A 16,668-nucleotide genomic window follows, 5' to 3' on the forward strand; every position below is an offset into this window, starting at 1 on the left:
TCTGAGCTAATGAAGCCAGGAATCAAAGCAGCCAGAAGTGGGAAAGTGAGATAATCTGGACTTGCAGAAGACAGAGGTTCAGAAGTTAGTCAATTAATAGTACACACTCATACTATTTTATGTCACAGCACCACACAGCTGATGCTTGGCCTCCCTTTCTACAAGTGTGCTGCACAATGGCAGTTTCCTTCACTGCTAATCAGGTTTGCAGCTTCATTCATTTCAGGCTACTGTCCAGATATTTGCAGAATGTCCAGATCTTTGCCTCATATGTTATTTCTGTTATTCATAACATTGTTGTTTTTCTGGCAAACTACTGAGGATTGAAGTGACTAAATAATGACATACATTTGATTTTCATACGTCATATCCTTCAGCAAATGCATGCTATCCGAAAACCTGTTATTCTAGCAACTTTCTAAGTTTATAAGAGACATATTTAAAATCTGTCCCTATTTTTGGATCTTTGTTCCCCATTATTTTATGCTTTGTACAGATTTCTTGTGCTAACAGGCTGAGAGCTTTGCTCATCTATTCAAAGAAAACCTGCATACTGGCAGATTCTAGAAATGAATCCAGACTGGAACACTACTGCACAGCAATCAAAAAAAGCCAACAGGCTGCCTATTAAATTTAGAAATCTATTACTAGGTTCCCTCGTTTTCAGACTATTTCACTGAGAAATACTTACGTAATTTTCCTCAGAACTCATTCCTAATATACCATCACAAAACCTCAGAAGTTTCTCAAAATCTGGGCCTGGTCTATAAACACACAGAGCAAAGCTCCACTGTTCTAACTATAGTTCTTTAAACACAGATTAGACAAACATATCTGCCTTGTACATATATATATATATATATTATGTGCATATACCCCCCCCTTAATACTGGGTGATTTCAACTAACCTGCCATTAACTGGGAAAACTACTAATGTACCAACACCTTTGCCCAATGATTCTTGGAATTTATAAAGTCCAATGCCCTGGATCAACTAATCCATAGTCCCACCAGGGGCTCCAGTATCCTGGACCTGGGCATTACCACCATGGGAAATCGATGCTCCACACCAGTGGTCACCCCTTCATTGGTTAGGTCTGACCATAAGCTAATCACCTTTGACATCCACATTGCACCGCCACCCCCAGTAAGGAAACATCCGTAAAAAATGTCTCCAAGGCAAACTTCATGCTACTCAAGTCAGAAGTGACAATCTTCATGACACCCATGCAGACGGGAACTGAAAGTTCGACTGCCGAATCGTACACTGAAGAACTGTATGAGCACATCCACTCGTGCCATCCCAAATAGAACCAAGATGCTCTCCTCCAAAAAAAATGGAAGCCAATCTGGTGGTCCCCTAGCATAAACAAACTATACAACAGAAAGAAGAACCTGTTGCAGAAAAAAAGAAAATCCCAGGATGCAAAAAACTCCCTTACCAGCCTTAGTAAGAAGCTGAGACCCTCATAAAATCCTCCAACCTAGTTATGAAAATAAAATTGCCAAAGATTCCAAAGACAACCACAAGGCATTCTATAGCTATGTCAAGAATCTAAATGGCAATGCTCAAATCTGCTCTGAGCTACAACAGAATGGCATTAAATATACTGATCCCAAGGACATTACCATTATCCTGTCAGATCGATTCAGTGCCAACTTACCCCCCTCTCACCTCCTAAAGGGCCTATCTCAGTACCGAAAGATTGCCAAATTCCAGTAATCACGGCCACACAGGTAAAACCCGCACTCTCCAAAGCTAAGAATACAGCATCCATTGGACCAGACAACATCCCAGGCTACATGAACTACAAAATTAACTGGTACCTCACCTTAGTGTCATGTTTAATCATAGCCTCACCTCAGGCTTTGTGCCCACTGAGTGGCGCACAGCTACAGTTATCCCACTCCACAAGGGGGCATCCACCTTAGATTCTGGCATCTACCGACCCATCATTCTAATGAGCCTGATCTGTAAGGCCATGGAACGTACTATCGTGGAACTTATAACTAAAAGCATTGGCAACCTTCAAACACTGGACTCCACTCAGTTTGGGTTTGTGAAGGGCCAATCGTGTCTGCTGAACCTGATTGACTTCTTTGAATCTGTCTCCAGAGCCATGTACAAGGGTAAGGTGGTCCATACAGCCTATCTGGACCTTGCCAAGGCCTTCGACACCATCCCCTACTCTGGAATCATAGATAAACTTACTAAGCTGGGCATAAATCCCTATGTCACTCAATGGGTTGCCAACTGGATTACTGACAGAACCCACACTATAAAAGTAGCCAACTCCAAATCCAGCTGCAGACAAGTGACAAGTGGAGTACCTCAGGGTTCAGTCCTGTGACCACCTTGTTTGGCATCTACTTGTCTGAAGTACAGGCCAACACTAAGGGACTCTGGCTAACAAAGTTCACAGATGACTGCAAACTGGGAGCCATTATTGAATCCCCAAATGATGTGGATATTCTACAAAAGGGCCTTACAGAAACATATGCTTGGTGCCAGAGCCATGGGCTCAAGCTCAATGCCAAGAAGTGTATAGTTATCCCCTTTGGGAAAAAAACATGTGCCCATGAATTACCACATAGGTGGCAGTACACTAAACACCAAAAGTGTGATAAGAAGCTTAGGAACACAGGTGGACAGTGGTCTCGCCTTTGATAAGCACATCACCACAACAGTCAGGAAATCCTTCTATGTGACACACCTCATCATTAAGGGCTTTTCATCCAGAAAAAAGGAGGTCATTGTCCCAGTGTACTAATCCCTCATTAGACCCATCATAGAGTACAACACCCCATCTGGTATGTACTTCACAAAACATCTGCAACAACTGGAAAGGCCGCAGAAACACCTCACTAAAAGAATCACAGGCCTAAAGCAGATGCCCTTTGCTGACCGACTACGAAAACTCCAGCTATACTCTGTTGCATATCGTCCACTCAGAGGTGATCTCTGCTTAACATACAAGGCCATGTCAAACCCAGAGCTGTTGGACATGCTACACTTAAATAAATCCCAATCCATTAGAGCCACACATTCCAGAGACCTAAACCTTGTCATCACAATGAACAAAACATGCTGGAAGGATAGGTTCCTGACCCAGAGATTCCCCATACTCTGGAATAGACTGCCCATACATATCAAGCAGACCACCTCCTTGGCCCTTTTCAGAAAGAACCTTGACGACTGGGTGGGAGATAGGAAATTTACCCTGGGGACCATGTCAGTCACCCTGCTTGACAGGGGTCCAGTGAAGTAAATACTGCGAGAAGAAATAGCCAGGGAATTGTTATGACTAGGCTTGTATAGGCCCTAGGGCCAGTAGCCTAGTACCAACCTATTAACCTATGAACCTGTGAACTCTGCTGAACTCTAATAGCCATATTTTAACCTCAATTTCTGATCGTATCTTGGAATAACATTCACTAATTCACTTAGTCTGTTGGTAAAGGTACTGTTCTAAACCACTCTTACCTGAAGTTTGCACCATTATGTACATTTTGCTCATTTGTAAATCCTGTTGCTTTCTATACATTCCTGTTATTTTTCTGTATCACTTGTATGCTATCAGGCTACGCCCAAATTGGTCAGTTTTTGATCAGTGCCCAACCTCTGTTAACTAAAAACAAATAAATAAAATGCAGTATGCCTTCAATTCCATTCTTACAAAATTCTGAACTAAGATCCCATAGCCATAGTGCTTAAATGCAGACACATAGACCTATCATTTTACACTGTTTGCCTGTTGGTCCTCTGACTGGTTTACTTTAGTTTTCAGTACAAGTTACATTGCTGTCTAGATATCATTTACTGACATCAACCACTGCTGTAACAGTCTTTTTTAATCACTTCCTATCTACAGTGCAAAACAGGTCATATTTTGCCATTAGATTTCCCTTAAATGTTACCAGCACCTGCCGCACCATATAGTGATAACTAAATGACTGTGTATATCTTCTGCAGTTTATTCAATGAACAAGGAGAACATACAGGTACTAATCACATTTCCATGTCTGCTGCTCTGCAGTTCTGTCATCAGACACAATATTCATATTGTACAGTATAAAAACTATTTCTTCAATGTTAAACATAGTTTTAAGTAAGGCAAATGTTTCTTACTAAGAGAGCAGAAATTTATTTGGATTATTTATTTATGTATTTTTATAAGAAACTCATATTACTTGTAAAATTTGCTCAGAAAGAAAGCATGTATATATTGCATGTCTGGACTGTTCTCTCATCTCCTCATGTGTATTTTATATTTTCTTTCTAATACAGAAGATATCCGTAGATGACCCTGGCTTTTGCAATTGTACTAGTAACAGTGTGATGGAAATAGGGTTAGTACACCACTCTGTAACTAGGGTTATTGAAAGACCAGCCATAAAGTTTTGTATCAAGAGTATTAAGACTCAGCAATGCAAGTACAGAAACAATAAAAAAATTAACTGCAATTCGAAACAAGTAACAGCAGACATTGAAAGTTGCAATTACACAGTTAATGCATTTTTGCAAGGGCAAGTCCCCTTGTCTGTCTGTGGTGGAGGCTGCATCCCCACACCCTCCTACTTATATATACTAACTCTCAGATCTTTCCACCTCAGACAAAAAGGAATACTTTGGAGTTAGTATACATTTCACCTTATTGACACTTAAACTTTTGCAGTTCTGAGGATCACAGTTATAGTGACTAGAACATGCAGTAGGAGCCCCAGCCATGACTACTTGTCATAACAAGGGTGAATAGCTTCACATACTACTGTGGAAAAGGCATGGTCTTACATGAATGGCTGCAACAGGGAACAGATAGGATAGAGGGCAGCCTGAGGTGATAAGGTGATGTTGTGATATGTAAATTGTTTCTTGCTGATGGGATATTCAAACAAGCACCCTTCAGGCTTTTGCACTTTCCTGGTGATAGAGTTTTCTTTATTCCCCAATTGCTTACTATTCTGTAAGCTGCAGTACTTATAAACTGCCATTAAGGTATAATTAATATTTTGTAGTTTACACAATCAAACAGCATACCTGACAAAGCAGAAAATATGTGTCTCTATGCTGAAGAGGTTTTCACATGTTAAGCATTTTGTCTTAGTATCTATACCCACTATGTTAATCTTGTCACTGTCCTTTAACCTTTAACCTCACACTAACACAATTAGCAATCATCCAACAGACTGGCTCTTATTCATTGAAAATGTCACATACACTACTTCAGCAACATTATAATCAGTACTGGTTAACTTTGCGTATCCTCTAAATGTGCAAGGATATCCATAGTAAAGGGGATTTTTGGGGGGAGGTGTAGACCTTTTCAATACCTTTTTTCATTCATTCATCAATTTCCCACTTTATCCGATATATTATCAATATTTTTATATTTCTCCTTAAATAGTTAAGAATCAAAGAGTGCATGGTCAGTAATAAGGTCTCTGTCCACCACAATTAGCCTATAACGATGTCAAATCATATTGATGTCACCTTCTCCAGGTAAAACAGCTTTTTAATAATCTGAAATCATTTGTGTGCTACACATTACACACATGTGAAAGTGAAACAGCTTTTTAATAATCTGAAATCATTTGTGTGCTACACATTACACACATGTGAAAGTAAAACAGCTTTTTAATAATCTGAAATGATTTGGGTGCTACACATTACACACATGTGAAAGTAAAACAGCTTTTTAATAATCTGAAATGATTTGGGTGCTACACATTACACACATGTGAAAGTAAAACAGCTTTTTAATAATCTGAAATCATTTGTGTGCTACACATTACACACATGTGAAAGTAAAACAGCTTTTTAATAATCTGAAATCATTTGTGTGCTACACATTACACACATGTGAAAGTGAAACAGCTTTTTAATAATCTGAGATGATTTGGGTGCTACACATTACACACATGTGAAAGTAAAACAGCTTTTTAATAATCTGAGATGATTTGGGTGGTACACATTACACACATGTGAAAGTGAAACAGCTTTTTAATAATCTGAAATCATTTGTGTGCTACACATTACACACATGTGAAAGTGAAACAGCTTTTTAATAATCTGAAATGATTTGTGTGCTACACATTACACACATGTGAAAGTGAAAACAACTTTTAATAATCTGAAATGATTTGTGTGCTACACATTACACACATGTGAAAGTGAAACAGCTTTTTAATAATCTGAAATGATTTGGGTGCTACACATTACACACATGTGAAAGTAAAACAGCTTTTTAATCATCTGAAATGATTTTGGTGCTACACATTACACACATGTGAAAGTGAAACAGCTTTTTAATAATCTGAGATGATTTGGGTGCTACACATTACACACATGTGAAAGTGAAACAGCTTTTTAATAATCTGAAATGATTTGGGTGCTACACATTACACACGTGAAAGTAAAACAGCTTTTTAATCATCTGAAATGATTTTGGTGCTACACATTACACACATGTGAAAGTGAAACAGCTTTTTAATAATCTGAGATGATTTGGGTGCTACACATTACACACATGTGAAAGTGAAACAGCTTTTTAATAATCTGAGATGATTTGGGTGCTACACATTACACACATGTGAAAGTAAAACAGCTTTTTAATAATCTGAGATGATTTGGGTGGTACACATTACACACATGTGAAAGTAAAACAGCTTTTTAATAATCTGAAATGATTTGGGTGCTACACATTACACACATGTGAAAGTAAAACAGCTTTTTAATAATCTGAGAGGATTTGGGTGCTACACATTACACACATGTGAAAGTGAAACAGCTTTTTAATAATCTGAAATGATTTGGGTGCTACACATTACACACATGTGAAAGTAAAACAGCTTTTTAATAATCTGAGATGATTTGGGTGCTACACATTACACACATGTGAAAGTGAAACAGCTTTTTAATAATCTGAAATGATTTGGGTGCTACACATTACACACATGTGAAAGTAAAACAGCTTTTTAATAATCTGAGATGATTTGGGTGCTACACATTACACACATGTGAAAGTGAAACAGCTTTTTAATAATCTGAAATCATTTGTGTGCTACACATTACACACATGTGAAAGTGAAACAGCTTTTTAATAATCTGAGATGATTTGGGTGCTACACATTACACACATGTGAAAGTGAAACAGCTTTTTAATAATCTGAAATCATTTGTGTGCTACACATTACACACATGTGAAAGTAAAACAGCTTTTTAATAATCTGAGATGATTTGGGTGCTACACATTACACACATGTGAAAGTGAAACAGCTTTTTAATAATCTGAAATGATTTGGGTGCTACACATTACACACATGTGAAAGTAAAACAGCTTTTTAATAATCTGAGATGATTTGGGTGCTACACATTACACACATGTGAAAGTGAAACAGCTTTTTAATAATCTGAAATGATTTGGGTGCTACACATTACACACATGTGAAAGTGAAACAGCTTTTTAATAATCTGAGATGATTTGGGTGCTACACATTACACACATGTGAAAGTGAAACAGCTTTTTAATAATCTGAAATGATTTGGGTGCTACACATTACACACATGTGAAAGTGAAACAGCTTTTTAATAATCTGAGATGATTTGGGTGCTACACATTATGTACGTGTGAAAATAATCATCAACTCTTGGTAGCTTCTTTATTGCAGAAAAATGAAGCCATTTCTCTGACGCTAATGACCTGGGACTGACCAGTTATATGGATACTGGAGAAGTCAACAAGGGAGGATGAGTCTTACCAGCTGATGCTGTCTCATCCAACATCCAACCTTGTGAGGGGGGGGGGGTCCAGCCTATTGCAATGGCAGCACTTGCTGAACATACAGGTACAATAGCCCTCAGTTTATGGACTGGGGGGCAGTTGCTTAAGTCTGTATGGCAGCCTTCACAGGAAGCACACAGAACCATGTAAACTCACAGGGGTATGGAAAAGGAAACCCAGAGCTTGTATGTTTAAATTACTATCCAGTTTGCAGAGTACCATTGATTCAGCTCATTGTTACAAGGCTTCCTTCACGTTAGGTTTTAGAGTTTAGGATCAGACTTGGAAAAACTTACATTTCTGCCTCGATAATGGCTGCACTATGCACCCCAGTAATGGCAAACAAATGGGGCTTGCCGCAGTGTGTGACTAGTACTTGGGAGACATGGACAATAGCAAGAGATACAAAAATATATTTTCATCAGCTGTTGGCAAACATATAGTAAGGCATTTTCAGTGCTGAAAATAGGTATTAATTTGTGGCTTAAATAAGGTGTTAAGTCACTTTTGGAAAGTTGACACATTTGATTCTGCATGTCTGTGCATCACTGCTATAAAACCATAAAGCACTAGATGCATTCCATGTACATTTGCAATTCCACAATTATTATTATAGTGTAATAAAAAAAAAGATTTCAGATAAATTGGTATTAGGGGAAATGAGATAAAATCAAACATATTTCAGAATTTATGACATTCTTGACTGTAAGATTCACCATCTACACCACACCACCAGCACAGTTTGCATCTCTCCAGCACATCACAGCTATCACAAAAAAATTATTGGCCTTGGGTCATTTAGATAAATCGAATGTTTCAGTTTATTTCTTACCTCTATCTGACTCCAATAATTTCTAACTGTGTGATTCCCCATTCAAAGAACCAAAACAGGTCAATAAAGTAATAGAATGTGCACCTGTTTCCTAGCATTATTTTCTTTTCGGCTCTAAATATTCAAGCATAAGACCTAAGCTAGCTAAACATCCAGCCCTCTTCTAAATAAGAAAAGTTCAATGTAGCCTAACATTCTTTGAAGCTGTTGTGTTAACCTATAGTTCAAGCATGTTGATTTAAAGTATATGTTTAAGTAATAGCATCTTTCATCTTTAAAGAAAACTGTATATCCCTCTGCAAAGCACGTTGGAACTATAGCTAATAGATCATAAATAAAAAGTCTTAAATCATAGATCATGTAAGGGTGCAATAAGTTACTCAATTCTCTATTATCTTTGAAATGTTACTGCTTTGTGACTTAAAAATCTTTCTTATGAACAGAATGAAATATGAAAGGCAGCAACAGATTTTTTATCAAATGAAAGTACTTTTCTGTAAGCTTCAGCATTTTGCAAACAGCTCAGACCCCTTCCTTCAGAGTTCAGAGCTGCAGTTATGCATACAGTACATAGGGCATTAAACGTTCCAACTCTAGAATACATATTAGTAAAAGAGGGGTTTGAGGAATTGTGCTGAACTGGCAGCGAAGGACATCAGTCATCAAGTTTCTAATTCTCGTGATTTTTTTCTTTTGATCGTATCTCCTTATTCTGCATGCCTTTTGCCACAAATTCTTACTGGACAGGCGATATTGTAAAAAAAAAAAAAATGTCTTACAAAAGGCAATCCAGAAAAATCCGCACAGGAACTGCCTTCTGAAAATCCATTCACACCAGTCACATGATTGACAAACAAAACACCGGTGGCTGTTTAAAGTCAGACCAAGGAGTTTTACGCAAGAACTAGTAATTCATTAATCATTCTGGCTGCGAACTTTGATTGAATACTCCATAATCACAGCTGAGCCATGTAGTTTTAAAAGAGTATTATAGCATAGCAAGAGCTAAACTTACTACAAATGAATGCTGAAACAAAAGTGCGCTTCATCTTATTCAATTTAATTGTCTTTAAAGCTCCATTCCAGAATACCTTAGCTATTTTCCAGTGCTTTTGTCATCCCCTGAAGAATAACTGGAAACGTAATAGCTCTTGCAAATCTAAACTAGCTCAGAGTAACACTAGAATTTTTAGAACCATCACTCAACCTCAGAGCATTAAAATAATTACACAGAACTTTAAAAGTCATAGCAGATAAATTAAAATGCATCCACATTTTTAGTTTAAATAGGAATATGCATACAGATACTTTAACACATTCAATATATGACACATCATAACATTGCAAATGTATTTTATTGATAGAACTATTATTATATCTTTAAATATCTTTCACTTTTACTGGAATAATCAATAAAGCCATAGCAATAATTGTGATTTGGGGATAAATACAAGACTTATGCAAAATCATAGCAACTGAGAATTACCTTCATGATATTTTATTGAAATTCAAGTTATAGTCTCTGTATATCTGAAAGGATTCTGCATAAGAACAATAACACTACAGCACCCCACCAGACATAAAAATGTGTTCAGGATCACCAACATCTCAAATCAGTTTTAGTCATTTTATATAAACACTTTCTCCTACTATACATGGTGAATAATACACTTGTATCCCACATACCACAAAAATAAATACAGTTTAGCTCAGTCAGAGTAGAACAAAGACAGCATGTGAATCTGAGAATAAAAATATAATTTAAAGTTCATTGGAATGATGTTTAAAATATTTAAATGTCAAAACCAAACACACTTTAATCTCGTCACTTAGCAGCTGAGCTATCCATGTGAATCAGAGATGTGGACTTTCCATTTTGGTACAAATTTTTGGAAATTTGGTCAGGGTATTCAGAAATGACACTTCACATGACAGAATGCTTTTTGTAGAGAAAAGATGAAAATGCAGATAGTTAGAAAGAGGTGATGAGCTCAGTGCAGGTGTTCATTAAGACTTAGCATAAGGTGAGGGAGAACATGTTTTTACATTTACAGCCCTTGCAATTATAGTTTCACAAGCCTTCTCTTCATTTTGGGATATATTTCTTCAGACGTATACTATATAATATTATATCACTTGTTTTCCTTAAAAACTATAAGGCTCATTTAATTCTGTCTAGTTTCTATTAAGCAGATGCTATAGTACTAAGAAACAAAATAACAGAACACCTTTGGCATTAGTTGAACCTCATTTATCTGAGCTCTCTCTATTAATCTGTGTTGGAGCTCTGTCTTTTACAGTCTGAAAACACGGAATCTATTAGAAGCTGAAGACCATCTTATGTAAAGTGCACACCTGTGTTTTCTATGCAGGACAGTACATATAGTATAATACAAGTGTGAGGAAACTCACATCTACATCATTTCCGAAAAACACATCCATTTCTGTAAAGGCACCACAAGAAGAAAGCAAAAGTTCGTATTTCATTTTTCCCTGTGTGGCCTTTTAAAATCATACTTCTTGGGATTTATTTCATAGTCTGCTTTATCTCGCATAACATTTTTTTAAAATTTATTTTGCAAAGTACTACATAAAGGTCTTATCTGTAGTTTTTTTTTCCCACAACAGAGAAAACATATACTTTGGTGTGTTAATCATGTAACTTACACATTCCTCATTATTTTCACAACCAGCACTGGTTTTCTACTCCCAGATAGAAATTGCCAGAAAATAAATGAAAAATTCTGGATGTAATTGTTTATAGTTGGGAAATGTCAGAAGCTACATCAAAATCATTAATACAAGTTGCCATACATGCCCAAAAGTATTACTATTGTCTGTGTGATATCATAACAGACACTTACCTCAAACAGACTTGATGATTCATTGCAATATTGACTGGAAATGATCTCTGGTTGGTCACCGTACCACTTGAATCCACACAGAAAGCTGTCTGCATTTAATTCATTCACATCAAGTTCAGAAAGGTCAAGTTCTGGGAGATCTGAACAGAGCGGTTGGTCTTCACCAACTAAAGCAGTACACTAAAAAAGAACCAGAATGAGAAAAGGGTGCATTTAGTTAAAAAGAAGGAAATGGTTCCAAACAGAAGAAATGAATATATTTTCTTCTAGCAGCAAAAATCTGCATTGGTTTTATACACCCACCATATACAGGAGCACATGTGTAATCATTCTTACATTTTGAATCCTTAGGTAAGCGTTTCATATTGTCAAATGTTTACATGAAACCACTTTTCACATTCAGCTGCTCATAACCTTTCTACAACACATACTAATTGATTATGTTAGCTATTTTAGATGGTTAGCTTCTTCAAAAAAATCAGAAGTTATTTCTAATTAGGAACCTGGATGTTGTTAAGTCTGAATATGGATGCAGTGAGAAGCTGCTATAAAACCAATGTATTTTGCTCCCACATACTGTCATGTTTAAATTATGGTAAGTATCTTCGAAAAGTAGAACTGTGTCTGGCCATTAAAGCTACATATTTTGTTTTTCTTTCTTTCTTCTTCTTTTTTTAAAATTTTTGCCTGTTTACTCGACTTCTTTTAAACAAGAATTGAGACATTGTATACCACCTTAAACTAAGTTAATCTACAACTTTTTCTTCCTTTCCATGTCAGTTAAAAATCTCTGATTTTTACTATACATATCTTTACTCCCAGTTCTACCTCTTGGGCTTCCTAATTTAGCTGTAAAAAAATGATCCACTGTGAAATTCTACTAGCCATTATCTATGCGATTGTCAGTGTGTTGCATATTATTATTTAAACATCATAACCTTCACTCAATTATTTTGAATAATATTTCTGTATTCAATTTCTGTATTTGTATTTTGTATTTCGAGCTTTCCTACCCGGGCCTCCACTCAAAATGGGTTTCTGACCCAGTGGATTTTCCTGGTCATCAAATATCAATAAATAAACAAATACTACATCTTTGAATGATCTGGGAAAGAGGAAATGAAACTGCAAGTAACAGAAGAACACACACAAATACTATGCAGTGTAACAATTTATGCTGTGCAGTATAAATTAACTTAATAAAAAAGAAAAGCAAACGTTCACTCTGGAGCTGGAGGAATAGTAATAGACAGGAACAGTTCTTTAGGAGGATGTTTCTGAAACTTCAGTGTCTCAACAATCTTCTGGCAACTATTAAGTAAGCATTTGAATATTCAGTAGGAAGGTTTTGATCAAAAAGATGCATTATTTATTTGCTGTTTTCCCTGAATGGGTAATCCCACTAGATACCAAAAATCATATTATTTGTTTTCAACTCAAACTTGGGACATTACAACAATTCAAAGTAAAAAAAAAAACTGCAGATTTATATGAAATAAAGCTGAAAATATTAGGTATATTAAATACAACTCAATGGAAGCTAAACTTGTGACAAGCAGCAGAGCCATGCACTTTAACAGACGCAATGTCTAAACTGTTAAGGGGATTCAGAAATACTGCATCCATGATCACAGCCAAGTCAACACTATTTCCATACATTCATGAAGATCCCCAAGGCTCATTACAAATATATGTATCAGGGCCTGTTTGTACAACAAGTAGCTCCTTGTCATGGCAGTAGTAGGGACCCATAGAGAGACTCCTTGTGTAGCCACTGCACAACTCTGCACAGACATGAACAGTAATGTGTTGAGTTATTTTTGACATGCAACGCCTAAGGCATGTAAAAAAATGTCTTACAAACCAAAGTAACTCAGACAGAATGTGGGGGAACAGTAAACCAATATGATGTACCAACTTACACCACTCCTGACATTATCACACTTTTATTTTATCAGTGTGCCTGTACCATAGTTGTAACATTAATGAAAAACAAAATATTAGTACTGAGGGATTTGAACCCATTACCATGTTCAGAGATATTCTTGTCAACACACCATTACCTCAATGAATTACAGCAGGAGTCATGCTAATGGTGTCAGAGAAGCAGATCTCAGGGGAATGTTACACTACAGCAAACCAGAAACAGTAATAAAAATAGACCTCAAGGGATCTGAACCTAGTATTTACTTAGTGATTCTCTCCTGTCCATAAGATTAACTAGGTGTGCTACTGCTGACATAATGTATAAATGGAGTGGGAGGCACATATTCTGGGGAATGTCATACTGGAAGCAGTATTCAAAAGACAGGCCTAGAGGGATGTGAACCCAGCACTTTCCCCATTGGCAATCTTTTCAACACAGCATTAAGTGAGTATATTGTAGGAGATAAACTGAAAGGGTCAGGGGGAATACATAACAGGGAAGTATTACACAACACATATATGGAGGCAGCAATCAAAGGGCAGGCTGCAAGGGAAATGAGTCCGGGACTTTCTTCAATGATTCTCTCCAAAACACAGCATTATGAAGTTGAATTTTTCCAGAAGTCATAATGTAGAGTTCAGGGAAACACATATGAGGGGAATATTACACATATACAGAATGGGGACAAAAAGTAAAATAACGAATACAAATATGAGGGGGATTGAAGCAGCCCACTTTGTGCAATGGCAGTCTACAACAAAGGCTATTAAAAAGCTGAGCCATGACGGCAGTTAAAATAACGGCATAAGCTTTATTCCATTTTTTTAGTTGACAACTGCTGCATAATGGCATTCAGCATATTTGCATGACCAACAGCAATATCAGTAGTGCATGATGCAAACTGCGCTTCATTTTTGCTATACATTGAAATGTGCCATTTCTCATTGGTTATATATGGACACTGATGACACTCTCCATGACCCATCATTCAGTGTATGACCACAAAAAGTGGATTGTTTTACAAACCCTTTGCGGGCATGTGTGTGATGTGCTTATCTCTTTCTTAACCATATTAAAAGCTGGAAATGAGAGTTTAGGATGGAGATGAAAAGAAGAAGTAAGTAGAGGGTGAAACAGAAGGTAAGCAAATAAGAAATGAGCAGCATGGAAGTGGAGTGAGAGGAATAATCTTCTTTTGTGGGACACATGCCCCTTTTCTTTTAAAGAAAGGAATGCTGGGGAAGGAAGTAAGATGAAGATAAGAGGGGTAGATTAGGTAGCAGGGAAAGAGAGATAAGACTAATAGGGTATGGGATAAGACAGTGAGGGGGAGACACAATGCAAGAGAGAACAGATAAATAGAGAGAAGGCAATGGTGAGGATGGAATTGTTAAACCAAGCTGGATGGGCATTGACACAAAAGAAAGGGAAAATCTGGTTGGGGAATAGAACTGGTTGTTTAGAGATGCTGTCTTTCCTAGCTGAGACACAGTAGGAGATTACTTATCACCTTGAGTACTATCAGCCATGTGTCCCAGATAAGAAGGTGGAGTTATTGCGGTGCATGGATGCGACTCAATGGGTTTCCACATGGCCTAGGTGGGCATCCAATTTCCTATCAGTCAAATTTCACACAATGTCTGCCAACTGTTAATATGTGGCAAGGCTGTCACCTCTACCCACACTGCTAATGATGGTTATCCCTGCACCTGCCTCCAGTGTAGGGTTACCTGATGTATGGCAGGAGGTGGGGATGCATGCTGGGACCAAGATGTGTCAAATGCCTTCAGCTTTTTGTGGTGGTGATGGCAGGGCTGCTGCCACCTCTGCAAGGTTTCCTGTTGGGTCAGTTGCTGGATGCTGTGCTGCTGCATATGATTTTGAAATAGAGAGGAAACAAAAAATTGAACCATGAAATGCATCTAAGAGAAAGGACATTGCCAAAGAGGGTGAGGAAAGAGAAATAAAAACAGAATGAAAACTGAATTCTAACTACTGTTGCTACTGATACACTTAAAAAGTATACATTCTTCAATGCATTAGCAATCATGGCTGTCAAAGCTTTTTTCCCTTACATACATATACACAGGGGTAGCCTGCAACAATAGCCATCCTGACATAAATAATGGCTGGGGCTATTTAGACAGACCAACATGTGCCTATGGTCAGTGATGCATTTTACCTGACAGTACTGTTCATATACAAAGTAAACATACTGTTCAGATGTACATCTACCAGTTAGAGGTGAGGTAGTCCTTTTGTATGATGTGAAATGTACAGCAAACCGGTAGTGATGACATTACATATGTGGACCTTGTACTGCAGTGATAGTAAATGCACACAAATATAGATGAAATGTTTGTCATGATCATAATAGCAGGCAAAGATCTAATTGTCAAGACAAGACAAGATCTAATTGTCCACCTATACAGGAGAAGGTATGAAGAAACACTTTTTTTCATACCACAGTAATACTAGTACCTTTAATCTAAGCTAGTAATGGCACATATGCCACTGGTTTCTTAACATTACACATTATAATGTGGTGCTTACTACTGTTACTATCTAAAGTCAGACATTTTTATAACAGCATTAATAATCACCCCAGAAGTCTCTTATGTGCTCCAGTTGGCTCCTGTGCATCTGCCTGCTCCTTCTGAACTCTGCAGGAGCTAAAGGCATAAAAAAGGCATAATTAAAAATGTGATGGTTGCACAAAGTGGCAAGTTTCTTGAGTAACTAAAACAAAGTTATGCTTACAGTATGAAGGTGGTAACAGTGCCTTAAATTCTTTCTCCTATCAGTGAAGAATGTCAAACTTGCAGTGACACAGGTCACAGTCATGGTGGCAGCACTTTTGCCCCATGCTTGGGATGTCAGTAGTATGGGTGACAGCTTTCTCCAAACTATTCCAGGCATTGGTCTTATACTCTAACACAGTATTGTCTTCCTGCAAGATCCTCTGGCTATATTCCTTATGGATGATGTCCAAAAAAATTTTGAACTCCTCCTCACACCACCTCTGTGCTTTACAAGGAGCACTACTCTCTCCTTCTCCAACCATGATATCTCACTTTGAACAATCTCATGAAAAATGGCAGAAAATTGCAACCCAAACCAGCTCTTTTGTCTTCCACCTTCCCTCCACTGAAGGGCATTGATGGTTACCTCGTCTGTGGAACTGATGGTAAACAGAAAATATAGGCACTGTACTACTACGGATCCAGTGGTATTTCAAGGTGGGAAAGATGGCAGTCCTTCATC

At 37.4% G+C, this 16,668-nt stretch overlaps 1 protein-coding gene across 3 annotated transcripts in view; it reads right to left on the bottom strand.

Moving 5' to 3' along the window:
• Positions 1–16,668, bottom strand: part of PPARGC1A (PPARG coactivator 1 alpha) — a 407,578-nt gene that overhangs the window by 345,656 nt on the left and 45,254 nt on the right. For all 3 annotated transcript variants that reach the window (XM_044062083.1, XM_044062086.1, XM_044062084.1), the window contains exon 2: positions 11,478–11,657. In XM_044062083.1, coding sequence (XP_043918018.1) covers positions 11,478–11,657 — 180 coding nt within the window. The remainder of the gene's footprint in view (positions 1–11,477; positions 11,658–16,668) is intronic.

The sequence above is a fragment of the Protopterus annectens genome, chromosome 2.part1 (genome assembly GCF_019279795.1).
Source record: "Protopterus annectens isolate FY-2018-M chromosome 2.part1, PAN1.0, whole genome shotgun sequence".
Taxonomy (NCBI): Eukaryota; Metazoa; Chordata; order Ceratodontiformes; family Protopteridae; genus Protopterus; species Protopterus annectens.